General features: G+C 38.5%; 1 protein-coding gene across 1 annotated transcript in view; it reads left to right on the top strand.

Moving 5' to 3' along the window:
- The first annotated feature begins 2396 nt into the window (after window positions 1-2396).
- The window catches only part of LURAP1L (leucine rich adaptor protein 1 like), a 46454-nt gene continuing 31035 nt past the window's right edge, over window positions 2397-17815 (top strand). Inside the window, exon 1 of the mRNA XM_017867193.1 lies at window positions 2397-3417. Coding sequence (XP_017722682.1) covers window positions 3112-3417 — 306 coding nt within the window. The 5' untranslated portion in view covers window positions 2397-3111. The remainder of the gene's footprint in view (window positions 3418-17815) is intronic.

The raw sequence follows: 17815 nt of genomic DNA, 5'->3' as shown, positions 1-17815 counted from the left end.
ACAAGAAAAGTACGAGCAGTGAGGGAGCGCTACTAAGAGTGATATGACTCAAGAATTTTTCCCTCTGTCTTTCTCAGTCCTGCCTATGTTCCCCCTCCTACTTGTTGCTGAATTCACTCCTACCCCAAGCCCCCATCCTGGACTCATTACTGCAAAGTCTTCTCAACTGATTCCCCAAATCAAGATGTAATTAACTTCTCAGGATAAGAGCAATTAGAAAAACATCTCACACATTTTTGTCCTTGTTGTTTGTGGGCATTTTTGTCTGTTTATTGTTTTGTTTTTGTTTTTTGAGGCAGTTTCTCACTCTGTCTCAAAGACTGACGGACAGTGGCTCGATCACAGCTCACTGCAGCCCTGAACCCCTGGACTCAGGCAGTCTTCTGGTCTCAGTTCCCCACCCCTAACCCCTTAGCTACGACTACAAGTGCATGCCTGGCTAATTTTTAAACTTTTTGAAGAGGTGAGGTCTCGCTATATTGCCCAGGATGACTCACTTTCTTGAGAATCCTGAAATAAACAAACAAAATCATGCTCAAGAACCAAAGTAAAAGAATATATATTTTTTCAAATAGAGTAAGAAATGTCCTCAGATCAAACCACATAAAGCAGTTATGGTAGCACTAACAACACTCTGTTATAGATCCATAAACATTCAATGATTTTAATATATTCTGAAAACTAGCTAAAGCGTCATTCAAAATGTCTCCATTTTAAAATAAAATGTCAGTAGGCATTTAACTGAAACAAATTGAAAGGCTTGACATACTAAGCTTTTGTTCAAAAGTTTGCATTTTTTAATATTTCACTGGAACTAAAGGTTACTTTGCATATACATCACACTTTTACTTTCAGAGGAGTTTCTTCTGCAGACTTCTTTAAAAAACTATATATATGTGTGTGTGTGTGTGGGGGGGGGGGTATATATGTTATCCTCAGCCTCAAATACTGATTTTACAGTCTGTGATTCATAGCAAAGGAGGTGTCCCATTTTTCTATGTTGACACACGATAATTTGACTTGTTTTTTACTGATCAGTTTCAAGCTAGATATTGCATCTATAAACTGCACTTAGCCAGCCCTATGCTGAACTTTGCAAGGGTTTTGTAATAATAAACTGTTCTGGACTGAAACACAAGCCTTTCATAATTACATGTCACGGTGCAATTCTTATGCAATGAGCTTGTGTTTTTCCAAATTTAGGACCAAGCATGTAGTTTTATCAGTGAGCTGAGATTTGGTCTTGTTTTCCGTGATTCTATAAGTGGTAGTTCTAACTTTGAAATGGGTCACCTAACTTATAACTATTTTCTTCATTTCTTTTCAGAAGGGAGAAATAGCATGCAAATTTCTGGCATGTTGATACGAAAGTTCAGCATTTTTTTATCTGACATGAAATATTTCATTTAGAATGCCTATGTTACCTCTCCGTATAAGCTTTCCTAGAGTCAGATATGATAGAAACAAACTCTGAGATGTATATACCTATGTTCTTACAAGTGTAAAACTTGAATGATGTCACTGGAAATGGAGCCTCAGAGTGACCAGGAACACAAATACTTATTTGTCGCAGAAATAGAGGGGCACATACTTTGAAATATTTCAATGGAAATCAAAAATTGTAGTTTACTGGACTGAAATTAGTATCCTCTACTAATACATTTTTGACACAAACTCAATGCTGATTCAAATCTGTAATCCATGTAGCTCATAATAATTTACTTGGTAGAAGTATCGCAATTAATGAATTGTACAATTGTACAAATTTAAAATTGTACAATTTTAAACTATACAATTAATTGTACAATTTGTAGAGTTGAAAAAATCTATAAATTAATTTATAGACAAATTATTACAGAAGACAACATTTTAAATAGTCATTCCCGATATTTTTTCCTTTCATAATTAAAGTAAAAGTAAGTAGCTCAGCAACTGTTCCCTCTTAAAACTGCTGCTATCTCAGGAGTCATATAAGTTATCCTGGCTAAATAATTCTTCACTTTTGTTTGCATACGGTAACAGTTGGTAGGATAATTAAGTTTGATTGTGCATTTTCATTGAACTTTTGATGAAATTGTTTCACTCTTTTTATTAGTATAAAATTGCTAGCAAAGTCTTCTGAAGAGAGGTTTTTTGTTTGTAGAGAGATGGGAAACGAACGACACCAAATATGAAGTCATTCCTCTATCTCTCATTTTAAAACCTGTTTTAAAGGTTGTAGCCACCAGGCGATTTAGTCAGGAAAACTGAAAAATCAACTGGTACTCCTAACTAAAGCAGGACGTTAAAACTCTTCTACCAGCGACAGGGTTGGGAAAATTCCTCTTGCTCTTCTTGTCTGTGATATACGGTACAAGGGTTGGCCCTGGTTTGGTCCACCTGCCAGCGGAGTTTAAAGTTTCCGAGGCTCAGAGGAACACAATGACTTGGATCAAACAGCCTAAATGGGAAGAAGGACATTTTTCCTGCATCAAGGAAGCCGTTAAACTCCTGCTAAGCTAACTAGCTCTTTTTTATGCGTCCATGCACAAGACTGAACTCCTCTTTCAGTGACCAGAGATTATTTCTGACAATCCAGGATATCCCGAAAGCTTGGAGACATATGGCTGGAAAATGAAACGACCCAGGACATCGTTTCTGGCTGCATCATTATTTTGTGTCGCGTAGTACCAGATGGGCAGTCAGTGAGCGGCGCAGGGATGTGAACGGACGGTTTTATAATGTGAAAATTTTCCCTTGGTAAAGCTAAAACAGGTTTCATTTCCCTCTCTTTTCTTTCACTACTTGCTTTATTCGCCCTCTCTCTGCAATATCAGTGAACTCAACTTTGCAGTGAGGTGGCCAAAAAGAAAGAGAATGAGGCGATCTTGATCATCTTAGTGTCGGAGGAGTCGCAGCGGCCAGGGAACTGCAGCTGCGACCCCCCGCGTCCTGTGCGGATTTCAGGGCTGACACCGCGAGGGTGGTTATGGAAAGGACGGTACACCGGAGCCGCGGAGGATAGAGACACTGGAGCCCGGAGAGGTCTGCTGATCTCGCAGCAGCCTTCGAGGCCGTGGCTGCCTCTCATCTGCTGCGTTTTATTACCATTATCGCCGTTCCCGAAAAGTCATGGAAGACAGCCCGCTGCCAGACCTCAGAGACATCGAGCTGAAGCTGGGGCGCAAAGTACCCGAGAGCCTAGTGCGCTCGCTCCGTGGGGAGGAGCCGGTTCCCAGGGAAAGGGACAGGGACCCCTGCGGGGGGAGCGGTGGTGGCGGCGGCGGTGGCTGCAGTAGCAGCAGCTGCTGCTGCAGCTTCCCTCCCTCCTTGTCGTCCTCCTCTTCGTCCTCCCCAACCTCTGGCTCCCCACGAGGTAGCCACTCTAGCGCCCTGGAGAGGCTAGAAACCAAGCTTCACCTCCTCAGGCAAGAGATGGTGAGTGTGGTGCGCCAGCCGCGGGGGCTGGGACCTGGGCTGGGCCCAAAGATGGGGGGATCTGAGAATGGGGCTGGGAGATAGGAGGGCAGGGGCTGCAGAGCGGAGTGCTGGGCGCGTGGGAAATGCTGGGTGGAGGAACGCGCAGGGGGCGCTCATCCGAAGGCAGCTGCTGCGAGGCTTGTTTATCACGGACTTTGCCCGGTCACGGCTTGCAAAGACAGCACAGTCGGCTGGCTCCAATGTGTGTACTTTCGGACAGCGCCTACTCACTGCGCCGGGATCTATGTAGCTGCCAGCCCGTAGCCTCTTAGGCACCAGCCCGTTGAGAGTTTGCAGTTACTGCACCCATCTAAGGCCTGCTGTATGCTGTTAACACTTCGGGTAGGTTCAAAAGGTGGCTCAGCCCAATGCACTTACTGCAAAAATACTTCCTGGTTTGCCAGGAGGTGGCGTGGCAGGGTCCTTGCAGCCCTCCCTCCTAGCTCACCCTTCCACCAGTACCGCTCCGCCCTCCTGCCCTCCCTTCTTGGTGCAGCAGCCGCAGCTGTTCCAAGGCCACTGTTGAGCAGATTCTCCACAGCTGGTTCTGAAAAACAATGGCCCACTCGTCCTTGATGTACTTATGAATAGCTTTTTTCACTGTTTTGATATCTGCGAGCAGGTGATCCCCAGGTCCAGGGATCTGCTAAAGACCTTCTCCCACCCATCTCCCTCAAGTCTCAATCTGCAGTTGTTTTCCCTGCTGTTTGCAAACGTTTGCCTGAGCACAGGACAATGAAACAAGTACAAGGTCTAAGAATACTCATTCTGGATGTATTTAGACTAAGACACTATGTACTTGTCATGAGCTCTTGGGCACGTCACTTCACTTCTGTAGACCTCCGTGAATTTGATGAGCTGATTACAGAAAATGATCCCTCCCTAAGTCCTTTGCAGAATACCACCACAAAGCAACAGCATTTTCTACCAGCTTGGAGATGAGGAAAGTTGCAACAGTGGGCCTCAAAAAGAGAGGATAATTTCATTAAATTAACTTCACAGTTGTTTTGATTTGCTTCAAAGTAGGCTAGATTTCTGTCATGCCGACAGGATGCTGGAAATGATTTCTATCATTCTATCATTTAGTTATTATAGAGTTCTATCATTTAGTGATTATTACTTTTTAGGTTGGACAAAAATTTAAGGAAAACCCTTAGGTACATAATGGAGAAGCTGGAAAGTGGAAGGCATCTTGATGAGTTTGCAAAATAGATGAAAAGATAAAATGGGAAAGAAGACAAACCAACAGGTCAGGGGATGCCTGATACCATATCACAAAGATCAGACATACATGTGGAGACAAACAGGTAAAACTATTTTCCACAGGAAAATTCCTTGTACAAGGAATTAACAATGTTGCTGCCTCTGCAAATTAAGGACTTAATATGAGGGATGAAGATATCAAGGAGATGAGGACATTTTATTCCTAACCATGTCTTCTGTAATTTTGCCCATGGAATGTTAATATATTCACTTAATCTAATAAATAAATCTTGTTGAAACATATTTTCTTAGTAGCTCACTGATAGCACATCAAAGACAATACTGTCGTTTTGCTGGACACTCAGACACAATTTAGAGTATTTATGTATAACTTGAAAACAGTAACATTTCTAAAAACCGATGAACCCCACCCTGTCCCAAGGAATGATTGGTATGTATGTGAAGATCATTTTCTGACAAAAATAATTACGTTCCACTTAGGATGCACAACCATGCTGTCCTGTAGAGAAATTACAAGTTTTGTGAGAATTTTTAAACTGATGACATTTATTTCCATAACATAAGAGTATACATTTTACCTTCTATGTGATGAATCAAAATTTGTCTTTTTTATAGGTTGGTGGAAAAGTAATTGCTGTTTTGCCATTGGTTTTAATGGCAACCACAGCTACTTTTGCACCAACCTAATATTTATTAAGACTTTATGAGACACAATTTCTGAAACTGGGATTCATGATGAGAGTCTCTAAGGTCCCTGATAATTCATTGCGTTTGTTGTTGTTTTTTGGAGAATATTTCATCACTACTCAAATGATGGTTCTCTGGTTTAGTGGAAGCTTCATAGGCTTTGGAGCCAGATAAGCCAGGGTTTCAGACAAGTCTAAAGCAAGTCAGGATATCAATAAGACCTAACAGGATGTCAGAGCTGCCAGTCTATGTATTTATCTTCCCTGGAAAAAGGCTGGTCCTGCTCTCTGTGGTCCTCATTCTAGTCATGGCTTTTTCACTCACTAGTGTGTGGCACTGAACAAGTTATATAACCACTCTGAGACTCAGCTTTCTTGTTAACATAGGAATAAAAGCATCTCCATTAAAGCATTTTAAGAATTCAGTGAAATAATGTAAGAAAAACGATTACATAGGCATTCAAAACAGTAAGGATGCTGGCAGTAATGAGCATTACGTCAATGACATGGATTCTGTTGATCTTACAAAAGCAGCCCTAGATGTTCAATGCAGTTTTGGGACTGATGAAGGTCTAGATATTTTCTCCACCAGACTGACTCTATCATGGCGTTTCCCATGTCATTAGATACTCTCTGTAGAGACGATGTTTCCAAACAAACTAACAAACAAAATATGTGTAGACTTCCCTAGCTTCAATTCAACTGGAAATCTTGATTTTATTTTAGATTTAATATTTATTAAACACATGCTATGTGCTAAGCATGCTGCTGATTGAAGTAGCATGTATTAACGAATTGTGGAGCCTAATGTCAGGTAGTCCAGGAAATCTGAGGAACTTAAACTAATACAGTAGCCCACCTTATCCATGGGAGGTATGTTCCAAGACCTCCAATGGATGCTTCAAACTGTGGATAGTACCAAAACCTATATATAGACTGTTTAGTCCTATAAAGACATACACAATTTAATTTATAATTAAATCAATTTAATTAATTACACAATTTAATTTATAATTAAATCAATTTAATTAATTTATAAAATTATATATTTAATTAAAAGCAGTAAGAGATTAATAATAACTACTAATAAAATAGAACAAAACAGTATATTGTTATGTGAATCTCTCTCTCTCTCTCTCTCAAAATACTATAATATTTTCAGACTGCAGCTGACTTTAGGTAACTAAAACCATTAAAGCAAAGCCATAGATTAGGGTGTACTACTGTATTTGGTTACTTTGGTGAGACTTTTCTATGGGTAAGCCACTGTGATAGTTAAACATTTTATATGTATTTTCCCATTGGAACCTATAATCTTTTAACTAAATGTAACTGTCACCACAATTTTATAAAGCATTGAGGTTTATTGAGCTAATGCTCAAGATAGTAAGGGGAGGAGCCAGAATGAGGTCAGAATCTGAGATTTTAACCATGCCTATGCTGTCACTTCTTACACTTTAGAATACCTCCATGCTCATGTGGACACCCAGGAATAAATGAATATTTCTGTTCTTCCAGAATTTCAAAACATTAAACATGTTAAACTGTGTTTTTGTTTACCATTAGCCTTCCCAGGAGGAACAAGCACTAAACAGTCTCTGGCTTAGGATTTGGATGAACATATTCAAAAGCCCTCTGCTTCCCAGCAATCACAATCATATCCTTTCCTTTTGGCCACTATCACCAAAATCTCCAGTAGCACTTCTTCTCAGTCCACAAGAACTGCCACGAGCAGTTCCAGGTTCTCCTGACATGACCAGTTCAAGTTTTAGAGCTCAGTAATATTCATGATGTAGGAGTGTCAAGAGCTTTTCATTGGTAGTATTTTAGTTCCGCAAGAGATTCTGTTCAGGATAAAACTTAGACCTTAGGTAACTCACTGGAAAGAACTAGAAACTTGGAATCCTGACACCATCTTGTGTTCATTTAAGCAGCACTTTCAAATTGCTCTTCTTCCAACAAGAACTCAGTTATCCTCTTCTTCTCAAATGATTATCAGTTGCACAGCACTGTGTGGTGACTTCCCAGGTGTGCGGTTGAAAACACATCCATATGAATTGTGCTCATGTAAACTGCAATCATAGAATTCACAAGGAAAAAAAACAAGGTTGTATTTTCAAGCATACATTTCAAAGGTCTCGATCTTAGACTTCTAAATTAAACCCGAATTATTCATTTTCTTAAAAAGGGGCTAAACACTGTGGTGGATGCTGAGATATAACTAGGATAGTATTATTTCATTTTACAGATACAGTAACTATGGCTTACAGAGATTAATTAACTATGATTCCCAGCCCGTCATTCAAACAAGAACCACTGTGAGCCTGGCTATCTGCTTGATCCAAAGTGATCCTAAATTGTACTGTATCAATGCACTATGAAATGTGCCCATTTACTGTGAATGAACATTTTTATAGTAATTTCATCACATATCTACCAATGGATCTTTTGGCATTCCTTTAACAATATTGTTTCTTTTTTAAAAAAATAAATAAATGTTTCTCGTAAAATTTCCAGTAATACAGTAATAAATTGTATAAATAAAAATAAAAGTTCACTTAATCTTACTCCTCCCCATTTTACTCTGTACTCCAGAGGAAATGCTGCTGACATTTTGTTTGTTTGTTTAATCCATGAGCTCAGCCATTTATCATTTCTTTGTGTTACAAACATTCCAATTATACTCTTTTAGTTATTATTATTATTATTATTATTATCATTTGAGATGGAGTTTCCCTCTTGTTGCCCAGGCTGGAGTGCAATGGTACGATCTCAGCTCACCGCAACTGCTGCCTCCTGGATTCAAGTGATTCTCCTGCCTCAGCCTCCCGAGTAGCTGGGATTACAGGCATGTGCCACCATGCCCGACTAATTTTGTATTTTTAGTAGAGATGGGTTTTCTCCATGTTGGTCAGGCTGGTGTGGAACTCCTGACCTCAGGTGATCCGCCCCCCTCGACCTCCCAAAGTGCTGGGATTACAGGCATGAGCCACCGTGCCCAGCCCCTTTTAGTTATTTTTAAATGTACAATAAATTATTGTTGACTGAAGTCACCCTGTTGTACTATCAAACATTAGATCTTATTCATTGTATCGAATTATATTAATATATCCATTAACCATTCCACTTCCCCTAGCTCACTACTCCTTCCCAGCCTCTAGTAACCATCATTCTACTCTCTAGCTCCTTGAGTTCAAATGTTTGCATTTTTAGCTCCCACAAATAAGTGAGAACATGCCAAGGTTTTCTTTCTGTGCCTGACTTATTTCACTTGACATGAAATCCTCCAGTTCCGTCCATGTTGATGAAATGACAGGTTCTCATTCTTTTTTTGTGACCAAGCACCACTTTAAAGATTAGTGCTCTATTGTGTGTACATACAACATTTTCTTTATCCATTTGTCTGTTGATGGACACAGGTTGCTTATAAATCTTAGCTATTGTGAATAGTGCTGCAACGGACATAGGAGTGAATATATCTATTTGATATATCGAATTCCTTTCTCTTGAATATATGCCTAGTAGTGGGATTGCTAGATTAAGTATTAGTTCTATTTTTATTTTTCTGAGGAATCTCCAAACTGTTCTCCACAGTGGCTATGCTAATTTACATTCCCACCAACAGTGTACAAGGGTTCCCTTTTGTTCATATCTTCACCGTCATTAATTATTGTTTGTGGTTTGGATAAAAGTCATTTTAACTGGGGTGATATAGTATCTCATTGTAGTTTTGATTTGCATTTCTCTGGTGATCAGTGATGTTGAGCACTTTTGAATATACTTGTTTGTCATTTGGATGTCTTTTGAGAAATGTCTGTTCAGATCTTTTGTCCATTTATTAATCAGATTATTAGATATTTTTCCTACTGAGTTGTTTGAGCTCCTTATATATTCTGGCAATTAATTCCTTGTCAGATGGGTAGTTTGCAAATATTTTCTCCCATTTCGTGGATTGTTTCTCCACTCTGTTGATTGTTTCCTTTGCTGTGCAGAAGTTTTTAACTTGATGTGACCCAGTTTTTCCATTTTTGCTTTGGTTGCCTATGCTTATGGGATATTCCTCAGAAGTCCTTGTCCAGAGCAATGTTATAGAGAGTTTCCCTAATGTCTTCTTTCAGTACTTTTATGTTTTTGATATAAGTCTTTGATTAGATTTTGTATATGGGAAGAGATAAGGGTCTAGTTTCATTCTTCTGCATATGGATATGTAGTTTTGCCAGTACCATTTATTGAAGAGACTATCTTTTCTCCAGCGTATGTTCTTGGCGTCTTTGTGAAAAATGAGTTCACTGTAGGTATGTGAATTTGTTTCTCAGTTCTCCATTTCATTCCACTGCCAATGTGTCTGTTTTGATGCCAGTATCATGCTGTTTTGGTTACTATAACTCTGTAGTATAATTTGAAGTCAGGTATTTCTCCAGTTTTGTTCTTTTTGCCTGGGATGACTTTGGCTATTCAGGTTCTTTTTTGATCCCATATAAATTTTAGGATTTTTTTCTATTTCTGTGAAGAATGTTATTGGTATTTTGATAAGGATTGCATTGAATCTGGAGACTGCTTTGAGTAGTATGAACATGTAAAAAATGTCAATCTTCCAATCCATGAACATGGAATATCTTTTCATCTTTTTGTGTCTTATTCAATTTCTTGCATCAATATTTTATAGTATTTGTTGTAGAGATCTTTCATGTCTTTAGTTAAATCCTAGGTATTTAATTTTATTTGCAGTTATTTTAAATGGGATTACTTTCTTGACTGCTTTTTCAGATTGTCTGCTGTTGGCATATAGAAATGCTACTGATTTTTCTGTTAATTTTGTATCCTACAACTTTACTCAACTTATCATTTCTAATAATTTCTTAGTGGAGTCTTTAGGTTTTTCCATATGTAAGATTATATTATTTGAAAATAAGAATAATTTGACTTTTTTCTTTCCAATCTGGTTGCCCTTTATTTCTTTTTCTTGTCTGATTGCTCTGTCTAGGACTTCCAGTACTATGCTGATAAACAGTGATGAAAGTGGGCATCCTCATTATTTCCAGACCTTAGAGGAAAGGTTTTCAGTTTTTCCTCATTCAGTATGACACTAGCTGTACGTCTGTCTTATATGGCTTTTATTGTGTAGTGGTACATTCTTTCTATACCCAGTTTTTTGAGGGTTTTTTATCATAAAGAGATGCCAAATTTTGTCAAATGCTTTTCCAGTATCAACTGAAATTATCATATGGTTTATTCCTTCATTCTGTTGATATGATGTATCACATTGGATGAATTTGCATATGTTGAACAGTCCTTGCATCCCTGGGATAAATTCCACTTAGGCATGATGAATGATTATCTTAATGTGTTGTTGAATTAGGTTCACTATTATTTTGTTGTGGATTTTTGCATCAATGGTTTTCAGCGATATTGGCCTATACTTTCTTTTTTTTTTTATATGTCTTTGTTTGATTTTGGTATCAGGGTAACACTGGCCTCATAGAATGAGTTTAGAAGTATTCCCTCCTCTGTTTTTTGGAATAGTTTGAGTAGGATTATTCTTTTTAAAATGTTTGGTAAAATTCAGCAGTGAAGCCATGAGGTCCTGGGCTTTTTTTAAAAAATAATTTTGCATGTTTCATTCTTTTTTATTATTTTATTTTGTCTCCCTTCACTGTATATTTTCAATTAGCATGTCTTCAGGCTCACTAATTCTTTCTTCTGCCTGATCAATTCTGCTGTTGAGAGACTCAGATGCATTTTTCAGTATGTCAGTTCAATTGCTTAGCTTCAGAATTTCAACTTGATTTTTAAAAATTATTTCAATCTCACATATCATTTTACATTTTCATTATCCTATTTATTGGATAGGATTCTGAATTCTTTTTTTTTGTGGTTATATTTTTATCTTTTTTTTTTATTATACTTTAAGTTCTAGGGTACATGTGCACAATGTGCAGGTTTGTTACATATGTATATTTGTGCCATGTTGGTGTGCTGCACCCGTCAACTCATCAGCACCATCAACTCGTCATTTACATCAGGTATAACTCCCAATGCCATCCCTCCCCCCTCCCCTCTCCCCATAATAGGCCCCGGTGTGTGATGTTCCCCTTCCCGAGTCCAAGTGATCTCATTGTTCAATTCCCACTTACAAGAACAGGCGGTATTTGGTTTTCTGTTCTTGGCGATAGTTTGCTGAGAATGATGGTTTCCAGCTGCATCCATGTCGCTACAAAGGACACAAACTCATCTTTCTCTCTGTTATCTTGATTTGTTTAGTTTCTCAAACCAGCTATGTTGAGTTATCTGTCTGAAAGGTCACAGATCTCTGTCACTGGGATTGGTTACTGGTGCCCTTATTTAGTTCATTTGGTGAGGTCGTGTTTTCCTAAATGATCTTGATGCTTGTGAGTGTTCATCAATGTCTAGGCATTGACAAGTGAGGTATTTATTGTAGTCTTCATAGTCTGGGCTTGCTTGTACCTGTCCTTCTTGGGAAGGCTTTGAAGAAGTACATAAAGAAAATTGAGTGTTCAGATCTAAGTATTTGCCTATTGCAGCCATATCTGCATTAGGAGGAACCCAAGCCCACTAATAATATGACTCTTGCAGACTAACAGAGGTAGCACTTTGGTGGTTTGGGGTACTAGATGAGATAATTCCCTGGATTACCAAGTAGAGACTCTTGTTCTCTCACTTTACCCCAAATGAAGAAGTTTCTCTCTGTGTTGAGCTTCCTAGAGTTGGGGGAGGGATGACACAAGTACCTCTGTGGCCACCACTACTGCAACTGTGCTGAGTCAGACCGGAAGCCACCACAGTACTTGGTCTCACCCAAGGCCTGTGACAACTATTGCCTGGTCACCACTGATGTTTATTTAAGGCCCAAGAGCTCTTTAGTCAGCAGGTGGTGAATCATTCTAAACATGTGTTTTCCCTTCAAGGTGGTGAGTTCCCTTCTGGCCCAGAGAGGGTGTAGAAATGCTGTCCAGGAGCAAAGGTCTGGAGTCAGGAACTTTAGGAATCTAGAATCTACTTGGTACTTTATTTTACTGTGGCTGAGCTGATAACCAAATTCTGAGACAAAGTCTTTTTTACTCTCCTCTCTTACTTCCTCAAGCAGAAGGAGTTTCTCCTCATGGCCACCACTGCCCTAGGCCCATGGCAAGTACTGCCTGGCTACCACTCACGTTTACTCAAGGCCCAAAGGCTCTTATTCAGCTTATGGCAAATCTTGCCAGGCCTGGTTATCTCCCTTAAGGGCAGTGGGTTCCCTTCTGGCCCAGGGTGTGTCTAGAAACATCTGTTGTCCGGGAGCTAGGGCCTGGCATTGGGGCTTCAGGACTCTGCTTGGTGTTTTATTTTACTATGGCTGAGCAAGTATTTAAGTTACAAGACAAAGTCCTCTTTACTGTATCCTCTTTTCAAACAGAAGGTGTCTCTGCCAAAACTGCGAGCTGCACTATCTGGGGCTGGGGGAGGGGGTGACACAAGCACTCCCTTGGCTGCCCCAGCTGATGTCTCACTAGGTCCTGTACACCCTAAGTCTACTGGCTCTGAGCCCAGCACAGCACCAGAACTTGCCTGGGAACTTTACTTCTTGAAAGGCCTAGGTTACCTTTCAAGTTTATTTATGACCCCAGAGCACTTTGGCCTGCAGTGTTGATGCTAGCCGGAACTCAAATTCTGACTGCTGGCATAGAAAATTCCCCTCTAGCTACGTCCAGTCTGAATGCTTCCAGTGTGGGAGCTAGCTAAATTCTGCCCTGTATGACTTTGCACTGTGACAGTTAGCACTGAGTTCCAATGCAAAGTCCCATAATCACTGTATTCTCCCTCCCTCAAGCACACAGATATTCTCTCTCTGCAGTGCTGCACTGCTAGGAGATGATGGGGGAGAGGCTGTGTAAGCAATACAAGAGTCTTCTACTCTCTTCAGTGCCTTCTTCCTTGATATGATGTTAAAACTGGGTACTGTGATCTCTGATCGTTCACCTGATACTTGGTTCCTATGAAGGTACTTTCTTGTTTAGATAGTTGTTCAATTTGATGTTTCTCTGGGGGTGACAATTGCTGGAGGGTTCTATTCAGCCATCTTGCTCCACCTGTCTCAGACCTTTTTTCATGTCTTTGCCTGCATATATTTCCATTTTATATACAGACTTAATGTTGGTATATTTGGATATAATTTTTCTTATTTTACCTAATATATTTTATATTACTTGGTGTTTATTAGATGATTACAATATGACACATAGTATTTCAAACACTTTTCAAGTATTACGTCATTTCATTCTCATGCCTCGCCCACTTACGAGGTAGACACTATGGAGTGTTAGATAATATAAACAAATTACTGACAGAGCTTAAGAAATTCTTATCTAGTCAGATTTTATATTATTCTGTCACTTCTATACAAACCCAAACTAGTTACTAATTATATAGAAAAGGTAATTACTTCATTTTTTATAAGTGATTATTCAAGCATTTAATAGTTGTTTTCTAAAGCAGATTCTGTTTACAGATATCTGACTTAATCAGAATACTGCATTCTTCAAAAAAAAAAATTAAAAGCTTTCAAACTGGACTGTACTTAAATTATACATCATTTTTTAATGTAATTCAGTGATTCCTTTTCTGGTAATAATATTAATGAACTCTCTAAAAATTGGACTAAATGGCTAACATGTACATATATGTGTGTGTGTGTGTGTGTGTATATATATAAAACCTTGAGCCTTAAGTCTTTGTGGCTCAAAATCATCTTAGATTTACTCATGATAAAAATCTTCTTAGATTTGCTCATCTGGGATGCTCATGATAACAAAACAGATTCTGTTCTTAGAGATCAGACATCATCAGAATATTTGATTCCTCGACTGAAGACATAATATCTCTCAAACAGGCTCTTATGAGAGAGTGATGTGTAAACTAGAACTATAATATATAACTAACTAATGTCACCTCTCTTTGCTGGCCCACACCATGGAAAGTTAAACGACTGGGAAAGCATAGAATCAGGGCAAGAGTGAGGTAAGAATTTACTTGTCTACTGTTACAATTAGACCCATCATTTCATTTGGCAGGTTCAGATTTTTCTCTATTTTTGGTGAGCAGAATAAAATTGCTATGTTTATGGCCACCTTAGTAATTTCATAAAAAGATTTTAACACAAGCATCTGTAACAGTGAACTATTACAGCTCATTATTAAAATGATACATACTATTACTAAAACATGCAAAGAGTACACAAGTATTTAAAGTAGAAGATAAAAGTTCTTCACATTCCTCTTTCCAATTCCCATTCCCTGGAGATGACTCTATTATGTCTTGTGTACCTTCCTGGAAATGTTCTAAATGCATACAACCATATCTAGTTTTATCTATAACTTAGCTGTAATTGTAGACATATAATTGTGTATGTTTAATTTTTAAAATTGAGATTCTGAGAAGTTCATGATGCAGCCATTTTTCTAGGTTCAGCAAATACTCTGCTATTGATTTTATACACACACACACACACACTTGGCTTTGAAGCACAACTTAAAATGCTGTGACTTTGAATATATTGTTGGCAAAAGACACAATTCAGAGAGAGTTAGTCTATTAGTATAAAAAAATTGCAGCTGATGAGGCAAAGAGACAGAATCAGTAATCTCCAGAAACAGACAAAAGCATCATAGGACCATAGCATGGAAAGAAACTTGAGAGGTTATCCAGACAAATTCTCCACTGTCATCCTAGCCAGTTGATCATCAACTTTTGGTTGAACTTCTTCAGCAATGAGCACTTCTCTGGCTCCCAAGGCACACCATTTCATTTTCAGATACTTCTATTCAGTATATTTGTTAACAGGCATTCCAGTTGTTCCTCAAAAGACAATTCCATAATCATTCACCATGGGACAAAAAACGCTTCAGCATGTGTGCCTGAAAGTCATAGGTTCATAATTCACGATGGAAGCTTTGTTGGGTATTAAAAACATAGAAAGCTCAGCCAGGCGTAGTGGCTCACGCCTGTAATCCCAGCTTGGGGTTGAGGCAGGTAGGTCACTAGAAGTGAGGAATTCGAGACCAGCCTGGCTAACATGGTGAAACCTCATCTCTTCTAAAAATACAAAAATTAGCTGGGTGGTGGCGGGCGCCTGTAATCCAAGCTACTCAGGAGGCTGAAGCAGGAGAATCACATGAACCCAGGAGGCAGAGGCTGCAGTGACCCAACATGGCGCCAATGCTTTCCAGCCTTGGTGACAAAGCAAAACTAAGAAAAGAAAGAGAGAGAGAGAAAGAGAGAGAGAGAGAGAAAGAGAGAAAGAGAGAGAGAAAGAAAGAGAGAGAGAGAGGGAGAGAGGGAGGGAGGGTGGGAGGAGGAAGGAGGAAGGAGGAAAGAAGGAGGGAAGGAAGGAAGGAGGAAGGAAGGAGGGAAGGAAGGAAGAAGGAAGGAAGGAAGCAAAGAGAGAAAGAAAGAAAAGAAAAGCTCAATGTGTTTCTTATAGGTTTGTATGTGTATGACTAAAATAAAAGACTTTCATGAGTTTGTTGCAAAATGAGAAAAGAATGACGATACCTTGCATTGGCAAGGATGGCGAAAAACAAGCACTCTTCTGCACTACTGCTAGAAGTATACGTTGAAAAGCACCTTTAAAGGTAAACTGACACTATATTTTTAAAAAAGAAAAATAAAAAATATACTCCTTAATTTGGCAATTCTGGTGCCAGTAACAGTGGAGAAATTTATCCTACAGAAATGATAATGAATTGGTACAAAAATGTAGTTAGTGTATACATTTGGTATAATGTATAATTAAGAAAACTGGAATGACCTAAATGGCCAATAATGGCAAATATGTTATTTATGTGAATATGATAGAAATTTCTGTAGCTATTAAAATTATGTTGTAAAAATTATTTAAGGAACAGAGAGAATGGTTATGGATGTATAAAGCATAGAACAAAAAGCTCAAATGAAATACTCTGTAATGTTAACAGTGATATCATTGAATGATAAGATTAGGGTTATAGGTTACCTTCTTTTTCTTAAGCTCCTTTATTTTGTCCAGCTTCTCTACACTAAGTACATATTATGCTTAGGTAAGAAAAACTATTTTGAGGTCACCAGTTCAAGACCAGCCTGGGCAACAAAGCGAGACCCTATATCTATAATTATTTTTAATTAGCTGGGTGCAGTGTCATTTGCCTTACTCCCAGCTTCTCAGGAGGCAGAGGCAGGAGGATCTCTGGAGCCCGGGAGTCCAAGATCACAGTGAGCCATGATTGCACCATTGCATTCCAGGCTGGATGAAGCAGAGTGAGAGTGAGATCCTGCCTTCCCCATCCACTCCCCCCAAAAAAAAGAAAAGAAAAGAAAAATTATTGATAGATAAATAGATAAAATAAAAATAAAAAATTGGGGCTTTGGAATAAGGTAGAGTATAATTCAAGGAATCACAGCTCTGTGTTTTTCTAGCAATGTGATTTTAAGCACTTAATTTAAATAATGAGATGATATATGTAAAGTAGCTGAGATTCTGTCTGCTAAATAGTAACTACTTATTAAGCATTAGTGTTTTTGCTCTTCCCATTTGATTACTGGTTTATCTCTTTGGCTCAGGAAAAGATGAGACTAGATTTTTTTCTACCCTTTCTCTTTCTTCCTTTTATCTTATTTCATAGAAGGGTGAATGACAATATACAAATAACTTGTTTTTCTGAACATGCTACATCGGAGTCCCTAAACTTGGTATTGAGTGCCCCCGCACAGATGCAGCACCTGGAGTGATTAGTGCCCAAGTAAGAATTGGCCATTTAAGGTTTGGAGTGTCCTCTCTCTATAGAATCAGGTGAATTAATAACCAACTGGCTCTTTATGATTTTAGTCATATTGGCTAATGCTATATGAACAGATCTATCGGAAGGCAAGGGAGGTGACAACTACTTTAAGAAATATTTACAAACCATTCTACAGTTTCTTCATAGGGCATATGGGAGCCTGATGCTTCTTACCAGAAATAGGTGAATAAAATAGGACTCAGATAGATGTTCATATAGGTTTTTAGAAAAAAACAGTAGTCCTTGCCCAGAGGGCAGAAAATATTACAAATAAATTAGGACTACAGATAAAGCCCTTTTTAGGATTATGCAGGAACCATGGACAAGAATCTGAGACCATACTTTAGTCTTATACAGTTTTTTAATGGGTGATAAAATTGTACTGCAAATAAATAATAATACACGAGAAGCCACCAAGTGGCTTAATTTTATCACTTAGATTTGTGATTTTAGTCACATTGTAAAACTTAATGACTTATGATAAAGTAAATTTTATGCATTGACAAAAATCTTTCTGTGGTTAAGTCATGTTATTTTTAAAAAATATTTATAAGTCTCTGGGGCTAAAGATTTCCAAAGAGTGAAAGTCTGTGGACAAAATTCTCTATACATGACTTCATCTGTCATTTTCCTATT

This window comes from Rhinopithecus bieti, unplaced genomic scaffold, assembly GCF_001698545.2.
Source record: "Rhinopithecus bieti isolate Rb0 unplaced genomic scaffold, ASM169854v2 scaffold_3067, whole genome shotgun sequence".
Taxonomy (NCBI): Eukaryota; Metazoa; Chordata; class Mammalia; order Primates; family Cercopithecidae; genus Rhinopithecus; species Rhinopithecus bieti.
The sequence above is the reverse complement of the archived record's forward strand: the minus strand, read 5'-3'. Positions and strand labels throughout refer to the sequence as shown.